Source organism: Augochlora pura, chromosome 10 (genome assembly GCF_028453695.1).
Source record: "Augochlora pura isolate Apur16 chromosome 10, APUR_v2.2.1, whole genome shotgun sequence".
Taxonomy (NCBI): domain Eukaryota; kingdom Metazoa; phylum Arthropoda; class Insecta; order Hymenoptera; family Halictidae; genus Augochlora; species Augochlora pura.
In genome coordinates, this window is record NC_135781.1 from 24,332,394 (window position 1) to 24,347,721 (window position 15,328).

The 15,328-nt window shown below is 44.2% G+C and overlaps 1 protein-coding gene across 2 annotated transcripts in view; it reads right to left on the reverse strand.

Annotated features, from left to right (window-relative positions):
• Positions 1-15,328, reverse strand: part of Cv-c (RhoGTPase activating protein) — a 386,165-nt gene that overhangs the window by 340,989 nt on the left and 29,848 nt on the right. For both annotated transcript variants that reach the window (XM_078191879.1, XM_078191878.1), the window contains exon 2: positions 9,431-9,670. In XM_078191879.1, coding sequence (XP_078048005.1) covers positions 9,431-9,628 — 198 coding nt within the window. In that variant the 5' untranslated portion in view covers positions 9,629-9,670. The remainder of the gene's footprint in view (positions 1-9,430; positions 9,671-15,328) is intronic.

Here is a 15,328-nt window from a genome sequence, read left to right on the forward strand (position 1 = left end):
ATCTATGCCATTTTATCGAGCCGCGCGGATGTCGATGCACCGCGCGCGGTGCGCTGTGTTCAACCTAAACTCCCAGATTTTTCTAGCCAGAGTGACACAAAAATTCTGCGCGAGCAACAACCATTTTCACATCTGTCGATCGACAAACGCTCCCCCGTTATTCGATTGTTTTGCGATTTGTCTTTGCTTCTATTAAGACGCCATTCGAAATTGTTACATCAAGTACTGATACATCAATATTGCTTGGTAAAAATAAATTGATCCCTGCAAATTGAAACGTAGGAGCGTGCAGCAACATTACAAATGCCGTATGGAAGTTAAAGAAACATCTACACGTTGAAAACCTCGGTTAATCCAGTCCGGTTTTAATCGGCGCGATTAATAAACTGCCACACACTCCGACCGCGCTGGGATAATTACATTCAATGAGTATGTACCTCAACTTCGAATTCGCTGTAATGCCATTTAGTATCGTCCCACCATCCGTTCAGTTATTTTCAAATCGAATTAAACGCAGGAACGTTACAAACATTTCGCTTTCATTCTTCGCAGAGGAGACGTAACAGAAGAAATTTGCTTCCAGTTCTAAATATAATCGAACGCCCTGTTAGAATTTCTATGTAGACTCGCAATCGATTTGGAGCATTCAGATGATATTTTGTTGATGATCTGTGACTCGAAATTCAGGAAGAACTCTTTATCAACTCTGTGGCTAATTACGCGATAGGATCTCGGTATGATACGGTAACAGGGGCGGATGTTGAAAACGCGACGCGGCAATCGCAATAAAGTCGACTGTCCAGTCCAGGTGAACGGAGGTGCGCGCGGCGCGGCTATAGTTAATTGCATTGAAGCGCTGCGGTCATAATATAACATAACAGCAGCGGCCGCAACGAGTCCCGTGTGTCGATGCGATGGCGGCCACGTTCTCGCAATCGGTTCCCATAATCCGGCCTCGTTCGACGGCTTAAAATTTCAATCAGCCGTCGAGACGTCGGCCTACGAATTTATTCCGTGCTCGAATCCGTCCGCGTGCACGCCGTACGCGTACGCGTACGCGTACGGGTACGCGTTCCCGAGATCGGAAGATAGCTATGCAGATAGAGGGTTCCCGCGCGCGAGAACTGCAGTCAGCATTCGCGTTTACGTTTACGTTTACGCTTCAGGTCGCCGCGTTCCGTTCTGATTATTATCCGCAACCTCGAGCGGACCATCGCGCGCTCGGAACGGCGCGCTCGCGCGGGTGTCGGCTGTATTTACGTTAAAACGAAATCGTAAATAACCATGCGTCCCGACCGAAAACGTTCGCTGGAAATCGTCGCGGGCATCGCATTTTTGGAAATTTACATCAACGTCCGAGCTCGGAACGACCGGCTTTTCGGAGACCGGCGCAACTGCGAAACTGCGGATGTTTAGGAGTTTGTGGAGCGCGTGAATTCCTGAAACGTCAATGGCGCACGCTTTCTTGTCGAGTTAACACTTAAACGACCGCAAATTATTTCCCGTAGGCCCGCGTTAATATCGGCGATTTTCTCATTTGGAAATAAAAAACTAATACACATAGAAATTTGTATACAAATATAAATAAATTAATAAGATTATTAATCTTGTAATTAATATATTATAAAGAGAAATCTCATGAGCAGTCGTTTAAATGTTAAATATGAAGTTAAATTACCTTTCATCCTCTATTAAATAAACATAAATTTACGCAATCGAACGCAGACTAATCTAAATCAATTGTTCGATTATTAAAAAGCCATAATTTCGGTGCTCGTAGTATTATTCTGGTAAAAACGACACAATTCCGCGAAGCAAATTGTTGTCCTCGTATCCGAATAGTTTTATAACATTAAGGAAACCTTTCTTCGAATCGGCCGCGAAAGAAGGACACTTTCTGGCGAATAGAATGCAAATGTGCGGCCACGAGTCGCCGTGATAATAAAAGAATCGAGCACGGATAAATTTTCGAACAGGTTGCAGTTTGCATCGGTAACGTTCGCAGTTTGCATCGAATATCGAGACTCGCGCACAGTTCAGGGGCATACGATAAATTTCTGGTAAATGGATTAGTATGCGTCGTTGTAAAAACAAGAGCCGATTCGAGAGCGTTGGCATTGCTGAATTCAGCTTCGATCTGTAACACGAACACCGGAAATTCACTTGGATTGCATCGATTTCCACATATTTAGCAGTCTTGTTCAGATTGTGCGGTTATCGTGTAAATTCTGATTTGCTCGAGATATTTGAGGAAACTGCGTCATCTAAATTCACGTAGCCAATGTAAATAGTTGTTGAGTACACTGACAATTTTATTATCAACTAAATTTTTATTATACGGGAAGTAGTCGTACTTTCACTTTTACAAAGTGGATCGATATTGCGATGCGGATTTTATACGAAGTAGTTAGGTGATTTAGAATGTTTAAGAATATCGAACGAGGAAGTACGGGCAACTCTTTTTTATGTAACTCTTTTTATATACAGTTGATGTAGACGGCTTTGATGTTTCGGAAAAATCTAGTGATCGTAGCTGCTGTAAAAGTATGACAACGACTCGTGTCGACGATAAAAACTTCCGAACACGAAATTCATCGTATTTTCTTTAATAGCAGTTTAAAAAATGTTGATTATTACGTAGTATTTTCTCGGAAACGTTTCCTCGCGCTGTCAATATCAAATTATGAAGTTATATATCCACGTTATGAAGACGTTCGTTACAGGAAGCAACGAAGAGCTGAAAAAGACATCATTTGGTAATGTAGTCGCCGCGGGTCAAACGATATACAGCAACATTCTCGAAGGAACGCATGTACCAAGCGGGGAGATGTACTATTCATGTATAACTAAATTATGCGGCAGTTACCGTAGCCGATGTAACCACCTTTCGTTTCGACTATTGCCAATCGATTTACACATTTAATGGAAAGCATTGGTTCGTCGACGTTTATACACGGCATCGCATAACCGGCGGATCATCGTAAATCGTTTGTACAAGTGACAAATATAATGACGCAGCCATGAAAAATAAGTAAAAATTGTATGTACATACATAGTATTTCTACCTATGCTTGTTAACTATGGTTATTCTTTTTATATGGATATCAAGAGGATATTATAGATGTCGCGATTTCAAAAATCATTGTATTTGGCATTATAAACTTTGAGCTATAAATATATTCACCTATCCTCTAAGCTACTAAATATGAATGTTATTCATTTCTTCTACATTGGAATAAAATTTGATTATTCTATTGTTAAAATTTTAGGAATGGAAGTTCAAGAAGAAAGTGTTAAGAATTAAAAGATGTAATACAAAGTCCTATAAAAGAGACAGATTCAAATCTGAGTCCATATTTGAACCATACATTCAAACTTTTTAGCACACTTTACAAACTGTTATAGTCCTTACACAACAAGGAAACACCTTTGTGTTTACATTCCCCCTCCTACTAACTGTCCCACCGTTGCAGGCATTGACCGCCGACGATCTTCATAATTTTCAGCCAATAGCTAGTAAGAGGGGGAATGTAAACACAAGGGTGTCTTTTCATCGCATGAGAACTATAGTAAACTCTCCCCAATTGTCCTTGAAAGCTTCGCGGCTCCTTTTTATAGTCGTCAATTGTCAAGGTAACAACTATAAAAAATAAGGTGAAACAGGCTCGAATAATCGTACTCCCTCTTCCCAAATTGTCTATTTTGTTTACAAGTTGAAGGACAATTGGAGAGACTTTACTGTGTATCAGTTTGAACTTAGCTAAATAAAAAGATCAACCTTGACATATAAAAAAACAGCTTCAGAAGCAAATAAAAATAAACTAATACTTAATTATTTCACGGACGAGTGTGAGTAAAGAACGAAGAGTAAAATTTAGCTTCCATGAAGAAATTCGAATGCATTACGAGCTTGCTATAGCACCAGAGACCTTGGACAATAAACTATGCGTTTATGGTCAGAATATTTCGCGCAAGAGCCATCTGCATGCCACAAGACATCGAAAGGAAATTCCATCGGAGAGGCAGCGTAGGGCAGCAAAAAGTGAGATCACTTTCGGCGACCGACTGACTCACCTGGCACAGGTGAACGTCACGGAAGCCGGAGCGGCGTGGCGCGGCACGGCTCGCAACGGGCTGTCGCTGTCGATCGTCAACCACAGGCATTTCCCCGCGACATACGATCATTAAGCAATAATCCCGAGCCAGTGATCGGGGTTCCGAGCAATCTGTTACACAGTTTCTCCCTCCCACGTGGTTTCCAGCCGGCGGGTAGTTCAGTTGCATTTATGGAGGCGTGAATTGCGTAGGAATAATAGAGCCCGATCGCGATCGCGTCGTGCCGCACCGCGCCGGCATTCCTCCGCTGGACAATCTTCGAGCCAACGTTGACATTGTTTGGCCAACGATTGCGCCAGTCACCGCTTAATTAATTTGCCGGAGACAACGTTTCAAGCTGCAATGCCGGATTCTTGACACTTGCCGCGCGCGCTCGCACGACGCATTGCCGATCGATTGTTCTCGACGCTGCTCGGCTTCTGGTTTATTCTATCGGCGAACGTTGCCACTCTAGTTGTTTCAAATATTTTTATTTGATATTATATATATTTATATATCATATATATTTCGTTTACAAGTCTACTACAGATATTGATTGCGATAATCAACTTTCATTGCATGGTAAAGTCGAATAGTCCACGAAATGATGCTGTCAATTGAAGTTTACTGTTACCTCGATGATAAAAGAAATAGTAATATAAATGTTCGCCTAAAAGTTGAATTTTTACAAGTTATGTATTCGAATGCACGCTGCTTCAGAAACGATAGATTTGTGAAATATTCTTATGAATTAATGAGTCATATTTCTAGGGATGTTACCAACTCCTAGTTAACGTATCCACCTGCACAAAACTAACAAACACGAGCCGTCGTATATACGGAATCGACTTCGGCGAAACAGCTACCAATACCGAAATGTTCTTCGAAGAAGAAAGCAAAGAGACACTGCTTGGATCAATGGGAACGTTTAATCGGCAATCACAACAGAAACCCTTGACTGAAACGACGCCTGGCAAATGGTTAATGTCGTCGAACAGTTTCGCCAAGGCAGCGCGATTATTCGTTGTAAAATTAGCTCGCCAAGGCCCGAAAATATTTATAACGGTGATAGCATCGACAAGTGGATCGATTCGGCTCTGGAGTGCTCTATCGTGAAACGGTCCTGCCGTCAAAAATACCGCATCTTCCGAGAGTTTTGGTCAAGGCTACATCCAGTCAAGTAGTTCCCGAATAGCGATCGGCGTTGAAACGCCGTCGTATCGCGTTTTTCGATGGACGGAGACGATCGGGCCGCCGTTCTCGGTCCCGGAGGACCGTTCTCGAGACTCCCCGCGCTCGGTTGTTCCGGGGAAGAGGGGGCCAGGAGGGAGGAAGGGTGAAAGGCCAGAAACGGTCGCGAATAAAAATGACTCGTGTGGTCCGTGGTCCCTCTCGCCAGTGGCCCTCGAGAGCCGGCAGCCGGGAGCGGAGTGTTTCTCGTTGCTCGGCGAGCCAACGATCCTCCGGTTCGCACGATCGCCGGAAAGAACAAAAAGCCCGTGTGTCACTCGCACGCAAAAAAGAATTATGATCCGAGGACAGAAAAGTGTCATCTGCCTCTCAGCTTGCCGTTGGTCGCGCGAACATTGTTGGCATTTTTTTCCTGGAGTGACGCAAAACGCGCGTGTTTTTCTAGCCGCGGTATAGCCGAGGCCATCGCGAGCGTAGCATGTGCTGCGCGTGTTTTCCGACCAAACGACCCGGCTGAATTAATTGCTTCGCGGGTAATTCATTAAACGGTTACGTTGAACAGACGGAATTAAGAAGACGGACGGCCGCCCCGTTAGCCGGTAAATACGTCTTAAGGAAATTGCCGTTCGTTTCAGGCTGCTAAAGACACGATATTTGATTTCATTCGATTTGCTCTATACGATATAAAGACATTAAATCATATATTTATTTTTATCTTTCATGGGTTGGTCAATTTAAAAAAAAAATTATTTAAAAATTTTCAAGCTTGGAACGAAATTATTCCTCCCAAAAAAGACTCTCTTTATACAAAGTCAATATTTCTTAAGGCAATTTCAAGAAACGGTTGTTGACCGGAAGTGAATTTCTTTTTCCAGCAGTGTTAATAAATCGAAAAATAAAATAGAGGCATCCTTAAACGGTTTTATAACATTTTACAATGCCGGTTGCGTTCTATTGATAAAGTCTATCTTACACGAGTTAAAAAGACGGTTGGTCTTAAGAGTACCAGGCGTCGTCATTCCGCCCGTTAACGCTTCCCACGATCAGTTAACTAACGATATAGGTCGAGCCTGCGCCAACGGAAGAAATATTGACTTCAATGGGAATTATCAGCTCCTGTTATACAGTACACGTTGCGCAACAGCAAGCGGATCCCACAACGAGGTACATAATACCGCCGCGACCGAGAAGTGGCGGGAGGGGACACAGTCCGAAACAAAGTAACATGTTTTCGCACGCAGCAAGCTGTGTTGTCCCTTAATTAATTGCCCCGCCGAAGCGACCAGTTAACGAACTAATTAAAATGATTAATGGCCGTGCGAGTGCCGAAGCTTGCGCGACTCGAACGCTTCTGAATGATACGAGCTTCGCCCGAAGCTGGCAGACAATTAATTAATGAAAGTAATTCGCCGGGCAGAATTAATCGGTGAAATGAATTGGTCGGCGACCGTTCGCCGTTCTTCGAGCGTCGCTTCGGGGCCCGGCGACAAGGTCGGCCACCAAGGTCGAACTCTTGAAACTTGCAAAACGTAAACGTAAGCGCGAGCGTAAACAGGATATTCGTCGCGACTCGCGAGGTGGAGCGAACGCGCGGCGTATCCACTTCGACGAAAACCCATCAGCCGTTTATCTGCACAGGATCCAAAGTTCGGATCGATCGAGAAAACTCGTTCCGCGTGTGCCAAATATAGAGTCAATCACTCCTTGTTTATTTGCGTTTCGAAGACATCCGGTTTTCAGTGTATTTGACTATTTCCAGACCGCCTCAGACTTCGGACTTTCGAGGAGCAAGCTCCGATTGGTCGATGGAAGGAAGTCGGAGCAGCCAAAACACGTTTGTTGTTTCAATTAATCGATAGAACTTTGTCCGAAATTTTATAACATACAGAATTGAATTATATTTATTTAAGCAACTTCCTTGTGTTTATTCCATCACTGGTTAATTTAATGAATTTGCTTCCGCAGTAGACAGATGCTACTGAAATCGTACAATATGTAAAACATTGTGTAAAGCCCTACAGACGTGCTAAAATTTTCAATTGGAAGAAATTTCTACTTATTTCTCGTATCTTAGAATGAAAACTGTTGCCTATGGATCGCGGTCTAGCGTCGATCAAAGAAACTGTGCCTAGCTCTTGGCCGACTGAAGAAAGCGACAACGATTAGCGTAGACTGTGCCGGACGTATTAAGTAACCGTACGACACCGCGTAGGTATCGCGCTACGAGCAAAACGTATCCGCGATCATTGTTGCGATCGGCGCGGCGGTCGCGCCGAACGTGAATGGGTTCCGGATGCTTTGCCGAACGTTCTAACGAGGCCGTGCGCCACGGAACAAAAGAAACACTGAATCCGGACCATATGTAAAAATTCTGAGTCACGTAACGCCGCTGGGAATGGTGGGAGGATGACAGACTGTTTCCGCGTCGCGTCGGAGTCGACACGTATTTAGAACCGCGGTTCCGGATGCGCGCCGGCACCGACGCCGACACGTTCGGCCTGTTCGCGGATCGGAATCCTCTGTTTGCGCGGCGCAAATATCGGGCCGATGCTCGCGCTGTATCGACATGCACCAGTGCATCGCATCGCAACGGCGATGCAGTCGGTATATACGCCGCTTAGACGGGAACATCGACGCACCAACACGCTCCGCAAGAAATAATTGCGCCGGGGATCCTGTGTACGCGGCTGCGTACAAGCTTTTGACTAGCGAATCAGAACCGGTCGCGTTCCCATTCATTTTGTACATTCTACCGCGCGCGAACCACCAGAACCATTTAATTCCACGGTCCAAGAATCTGGAACAGGTGTACTAATTTAGGCATCGACTGCAGCCACCGCGAGGAGCGGCCACGGCCGGTGACCGACAGGTTCCGCTTCGGTGACGCATTGTGCCGAAAAAATGTTTAATTAGGCCGCAGACTGTTAAGAAATTCATTGGACGGGCCAAACGCTGATATTTTTCAGAATTCCACCGTGTTTTGACTGAATTTTAAATGATGTAGTCTCGGCTTCTATGGCGAAGAAAAGTTTCAAATATCACAGGCTGTGTAAATCAAATTAAATTTAATAGAGATTTATAAAAAGAAGGAGAATATTATTCGAAATAATTGCTTTCCATTAGACTTCGATAGTTACAAAATGTCGCTCAATTCTTAGATCCAACATGAATTTTTTTACAAGCAATTGCAAATAAGTGAATAAATCCTGTGAAAGGGATTGTCTTATTTGAAATTTAAATGATTAATTTCCAAAGCAGAAAGGTGAATGTGATCTACGAAAGAATGAATTTCGAGTACGGAGCCTGCAATTGAGTGTAGAGATTTTTCTACAGTTATTAGAACGATAGAATTCGTTCGGTAGACATTTCATATTTTGGGCTCCAAAATTCTCCTGTCCACTCGAAGCTGCCGGTACCTAATGAACGAGGAATTACGTTTCGAATTAACGAGTTCCAAGAAGAAAGCAGGTAACAAATTTGACCGGGGTGCGGTGTCGAAAGCGGAAAGGGGAAAGTGAAATCTGGCCAACGCAACAGACTCGGGTGTCACCGGTGCCGAGACTTAGTGCTTAGTTCCGTGGTCGAGGTCTGTAGAACGGATGAACCGTGCATGCGCGCTCGCGCGCGCGCGGTAGGCAAAGACAGAATTTCAGAGAAGAAAAGACGCGGAGAGATGAAGAAGACGAAGGCGAAGACGAAGGATAAGGCAACGCACGAAAGGTGGACCAGGCGGTCACGGACCACGGATGAAACGTGTTTTGGAATCTTGCACAGCGATCGTAGCGTCATGTTCAATTTGTTGTGCGTGCGCCGGCCCGCTCGGATCGCACCAACCGTTCCCAACCGAAGGATCGATCACGTTCAGCATCGATCCAACAATACAAAGTATTGCGTCGTTCGAAAAAAATTATCTGCCGCTTGAATCGCCTTAATATGCACTAATGCAACCAAAAGGAAGCACTGATGTAATAATGCGATAATATTTCTGGTCACTTTTCACTTCGTTCGTAAATCGAATTTTGAGCAATTCTTTTCGGTCGGTTAGACAAATTAATTGTTGCAAATTTCGTTTGTTACGCGTCAGCTGGAAAGAAGAAGTCTCGATCGAGACGAAATGGTAGGAGGGTAAATATCGGGTACTCACGTTGACTTTGGCGAGGTACAGCTCCAGTTCCTTATAAGGATCCATCTCCGGTTTACTCTCACTCAAAACTTTGCCACTCTCATCACCACTTTCCACTATTTTCAACTGATTCACTGTTTTCGTGGCGGTGATGCTCGGAACGACACTTCCTTTCGAGGCATCGACCTGCAGCCCACCGGTGTCTCGCATGGTCTCCATGCTCTGCCGTCACCTTGACCTTACGCGCATTTTCTTGTGCACCTGTAACAGAAGTAACGCACTCCGTTCAGTGTGAGTCAGCGACCGGCGACGATCAAACTAATGAAATAAGTATTCGAGAGGCGCCGGCAACGACTCGCTAATTCCTTGACCCGTGACACCGCATTCTTTATCGATGTTACATCAGTTCAATAGCATAGTTCCGCTCGATTTTACTTGGGCTGTGTCGCTATTACTTTATCTAGAGCAATTATAATTGAGTATTAATAGTCTTTATCTCGATTGATTGGACAAAACAATTTCGATCGTGATGTAGCATCTCGGACAAAATTACAATCAATTTTTATTATTTCCGTCAATACAGAAACGTTTCTGTGCACTTCTCCGATTTGATTTTTAAAATAGACAACGCGATAACAAATATTAATTTGTATAATAAAAATAAAAATTTCCTAAATTGCTTTTTTGAGAATGAGAATAACACATGGTATTTGTACTGTGTATAAAATTGTTCATTTCTGTACGAATATGATGCAATTTGATGTACTTGTTTTAAATGTGGAACAACGTATAATACACGCTAAGTTAAAATGTAAAATGAAAACGTGAGAAAATAATATTAGGAATTTGCGTGCAGCTATGTTTTTCGGGAACGTACGAAGTAAATTGACGCAGCAAACGCGTACGTTTGGAATTCGCGAAGGCAGTGTGAAATTGACGCGAAGGGCGGATCCAGTCGAATTCATTTGGAACAAATTAGTAGTTCCAGTCGTACCAAATTAGTCGTTATCGTGCACGAGAGATCGAAGCCACGAAGATTCTTAATCAACGCGTGATTTATGTGTTTAGCAGATCGTAAAAGGCTGTCCCTCCTCGGCCGGTATTTGTTCTTGAAAAAGAGCTGTAATTAATACTATTATCGCGGAGATACAAATTAGCGTTTCGGACGACGAAGGAGCAGAACAAAAGGAAAGCCGCGGGGATACCTACGGGCAAAGGGATTATAATTAGCCCTAGTGTGACTCACTATCCACAACCACATCCACATCGACGTTGTGCCGCTCGTATAATCCCGGCTTGTCAAACACTTGAAAAGGGTAAAATGGCCACCTGCGCTGTTATGATTGCATTTCGCTAAATTTAGCAGAAACGTTCGGCGTTAGTCACTGCAGCTAATTATATTTCGCAGATTAGTTCTCCCAGCGAACTGCGAGAAGCCCGATCCGTACTTACCGTCGCGTCGGCACTTTGGACCAATTTTCTCATACAAACTCGATCGCCTAGTCGCGTCTGATCCCGTGTGAACAGGTACGATTAGGCTCGACCAAGTCTGAACGTTGAAACTGAATGTTTTCGATTCGAATTCGATAGCATTTTGTACAAAACGCGATTTCGTTTTTTCCTTTCGTAACGAGACCAATCGAAAGAATGTCTCAGTAATAGCAATGCGCGCCGTGGCACTCCCAAACATGTTGTAAATAATTAATATAAACCAAACAGTGATAGAAAGGTAGGAAATACGTGAACCTCGATATCTATCGTGAACGAGCGAAATATTCTTAGAACAAGAGGCGCCGTTGAAAATAGAGTCTCGTAATCGCGTTAATAAATTGACCCGTGCGGTGCACGAGGGTTTAACCCAAGCGCCATTGTCCCCCTCATGAAATGTCTTTCTTCGTGGTTTATCGGTTCCTTCGGGTTGCGCTCGCATGAGAACGCTCCTCCGTGAATGGGACAACGTTTTCTCAAGTTCTGCGACTATTTCAAAGTTCAGCGGGCCAACAGGTTTCTATCATAGTAGCTGGATCACGATCTGGGCGATCTACCGCGAGATCGTGTATCGATTGTGCCGAGTCAAGTGGGATACTTATAGGACATGATACGATTGCCGTTTCATTCAGCGGGCTCGCCAACAATAAAGTCATGCATGAGAACACGAGCTGGTCTCGCGAGGCGCAGACATAATATTAGAAAATCGCCGGATGTCTGATCGCGGTAACCTGTTGCCGTTGAATGAGTCAGGTGATTTCACAGGTGAACGATGATGCTCGATAGAACGGCGGTTTTCAGACGGTTTTGCCAGCAACTGGCCAACTAACAAGTACGATCGATTCGTGCGGTTCGCGTCGTTCGTAATCGATGAAAACGCGTTACAGAATATTTATTCGACGTCCGCGAAAATTAATGATTAGGCTTCGAATCTTTGTGCGAGACAAGAGCGTTGTTAATCGCCTGCGAGACGCGGCAGCTGTATACAATCTTATTTCTATAGTTTATTATATGAATAGTTCGAAAAGGACATCTCGATATTTATTGAATTTACTTGATCTTCTCACCGTTTGAAATCTTACGTAGTCAGTTCCATCGTAAATACGTGAACGGCTTTACTTATCGCATTGTGTGTAACGCCGTACTCGTAAAACTGCGGATAGAGTTAATAAAGATATAACGAGTCGAAGAAGTTGTTCCCGTTGGCCGCGTGGTTCGTTAAAGGTGAACGTAGGAAGTAAATGAAACTGTAAGGTTATTCGTATCGGACATTTCCACCTACTTGATAAATGTATCGCTGTATTTCGCCGCCGTACCGTGAAATTAATTGATCGACTTTTTAAATCCAATCTCGCCGGTCGAGACTTCGGAACTGCGATAATAATAATAATAATAATAATAATAGTAATAATAACAACACGGTTAGAAAGTAGTAATCCGTAAACACAAAATGTCGGCCGACGTCGCGCGGACGATGAAGCCCGATAGTGTCTTGACAATTGAGACGTTGAAAAACGGAAAATCCGTAGAGATAATTACAAAGCCGCGCGAGCACGTGGAAAGCAGCTGGCCGTTGCTCGGCGTTCGAATCAATTTCGCAAATCCCCGATTAGCCACGCGTCCGCAGTGTATATCTGTCAGTCGGCCCGCGTCGGCGACGCTTGCTTGTTAGCTATCTCTGACGGCGGCATACGAGATCGGTATTTAATTAATTTTTACGCAATAGTCAAAACACACGTCCGACCACCGCTGCACGCCGGTCTTATAGACCAGTTTCCCGATCGACGTTGATTTATTAGCGGGAATACGATTAGCGTGTCACTCTTAAATCGCTGCAAGCTTATGGGTCGCTCCTAAACTTTGTGATCACACGTTATCGATGTACTTTATTGCTTGTGCTTCGGAGAGCCTGTTACGTAAGCGTCGCACCGAGTAACAAAGAACGGTCGTGAGTTCGTTGCACGTAGAAAAGTTAGTGCGAACATTACTGAAATTAATTATGCATTTAACAGCAGGCTGCAGTCGTCGAGGTGGGGTTAATTTGTCCGTGATTGCACAAGAATGATTGAAACGAAAATAAAATCATCGTGGAGAACAATTGCAGTCGTAGAGGCGTCGAAGTAAAATAAACATACACGAACATTCTAAATAATTCAGATTTATAGAAATATCTTTCTCTTGTAACGAAAGTCTGGGAATTATTAATAATTAATAAGAAAGAAAAGTGCTCGAGAATGGTCTTCGATTTTCAATTGTATTTCCGTGCTACGACCAAGATTCTTAATCCGACCAGAAAATCTGTTTTCGCTCGGAAGCGAGAATGATAAACAGGTAGAAGAAACGTGTCAAATATTTTTCAAAAAACTATGTCGTATGTAAATTTCCTGGAAACCAGCCTGTCACAGTTGAGTGATATCCTTGCCCGTATATCAATGCGCTTCGCCGGTTAACGTTTCAATCAAACTTTTCACTAAGTTGTAAGGCTGCTAAGCAAAATTGATTTTCACTTACCAGTTTGGTAAGAATCGACATTAATTAAATTATCTACTTGAATATAAAATGGAAAGTGTACTCGACACTGCACCTACCGGAATCCTATCAAAAGGCCTCAGAAGTCTAACCGACTGTGTCATATCAGGAAGAAACGTCGAAATCTATTTGCAAATATGTATATTGCGTCGCGATTAGAACATACAAAGATGCTACGGTAAACAGACAGGCAATTACGAATTAGAAATCAAGTACTGCTTGAAACGGTCATAAATTCGTAGCCAATTATTACAGTGCTATGAAACCAATATGTTCTTTACTGTTTTAACGAATTCCATTTAAATATGTAAGTTGCCTAGTGTTGGCGCAGTGTCCATTAAACGGATTTAGAAAGAGAGTCTAATTTATTACAGTCATTGCCATAATGGATACTGTCTTCAAAAATATTCGAATAATATAATGAAATGTAGGTTTATAGACCTGCTTCTTTACTACACCAAACATAATAAACACGCAATGCTATCTATTGCGAAACGACCGCGTTTAGTGCTCGAAGCTAGCTCCGAGTCGTGCGAACCAATGGATCGCATTCTTTCGCGAAAAAGGATAAACAACGCAAGCTTTAAAAAAAGCCGGAGTTTGCTTCTTTATTGCTGGAATACATTTGATTGCTACTGTTATTTAAAGCTGCAAGTACTCCGATTGCAGCTTACAAATACTATTTATTTAGCTCTGTATACAGAGGATCTACCATGTCAAAAATATCTTAAAAAATCATTAAATTATTAAAACTTTCCGCAGTACAAGTAAGAGAAAAGCGAAGCAAAGAACGAGTAAGAGCCAATCGGAACTCGTATAAGAAACAATTGTGTCACGCGTTTCGGACCGCCACGATGCGTTATGATGCCGGTGCAAAGCCGAACAAATCCGCAATTAACCGGCGATTCGCGGAACGACGATGTTATGCCGGTGGGAAATGGATCGGGTGTAAATTACCGGCAAGAATTTCCAAACGATAAAAGCGACACGCGACCCGGAGACGGCGGTTTTTAATTCCGGCGCGGCGAGACGACAACCAACTGACCGAGTGTCCACCGCGATCAGGACGTCGCGTCGCGTCTGGATCGGTATTTCATCGAGGTGAGGTATCGATACCACGAGGCACATCGGTATCGAAGCTATTTACGAGGCACATTCTGGACGCCCCGCGCCTCTCTATCGCGATCCAGAAATTCCCACGTCCCACGCAGGCAGCGGCCGCGTGGCCGCGTGGCGAGTATGGTGACAGGCAGTTGTCGGCTGGAATTTCACCGAATGACTGCCGTTTCCTCGTGAAACGAGGAGCCGATTCGAACAAGAGATTGGATAGCGGTTTTCGGCAATTAACGACGACGAACGAAACAGCGCCGCGCCGCTCAGCGTCAGCCAAATTACCTTCTCCGCTCTCGTCCCGGCACCCCCTGATCGAGAGATTTCACGCGTTCTACAACTTCATATGCCTCGCCGCTGGGAATTCCTTTGCAGAACGTTCGACCGCCCGTTTCGGGCATAGTGGGTTAACTAATGACCCACTTATTTCGATGGCTTGCGTGCGTGACAGGTCGATCGGTAACCCGCGTTTTGAGATCCCTCGGCGATCAACGCGCGTCGATTTATGCCTTAATTCGCAAAGGGGATGGCGACTTTCTACCGGCGCGCCGCGGCGCGGTGGCCGGCGCGTCGGCAGATTACGTGCCGAGTGCCGACTTTAATCGTACCGCGCTTAAAATGCCGCCGGAAAAATCGGCCACGTACGCGCGCTTTCGTTGCGAACCGCGGGGCGCTGCCCAATTGATATTAAGCGAATCGTTCGGCGTGTACCTATTACATGCTCGGCCCGATACATACTCGTCGGCGCTCGGTATCGCTTCGAACGAGGAGCGTAATGCGGCTGGCAAAAAA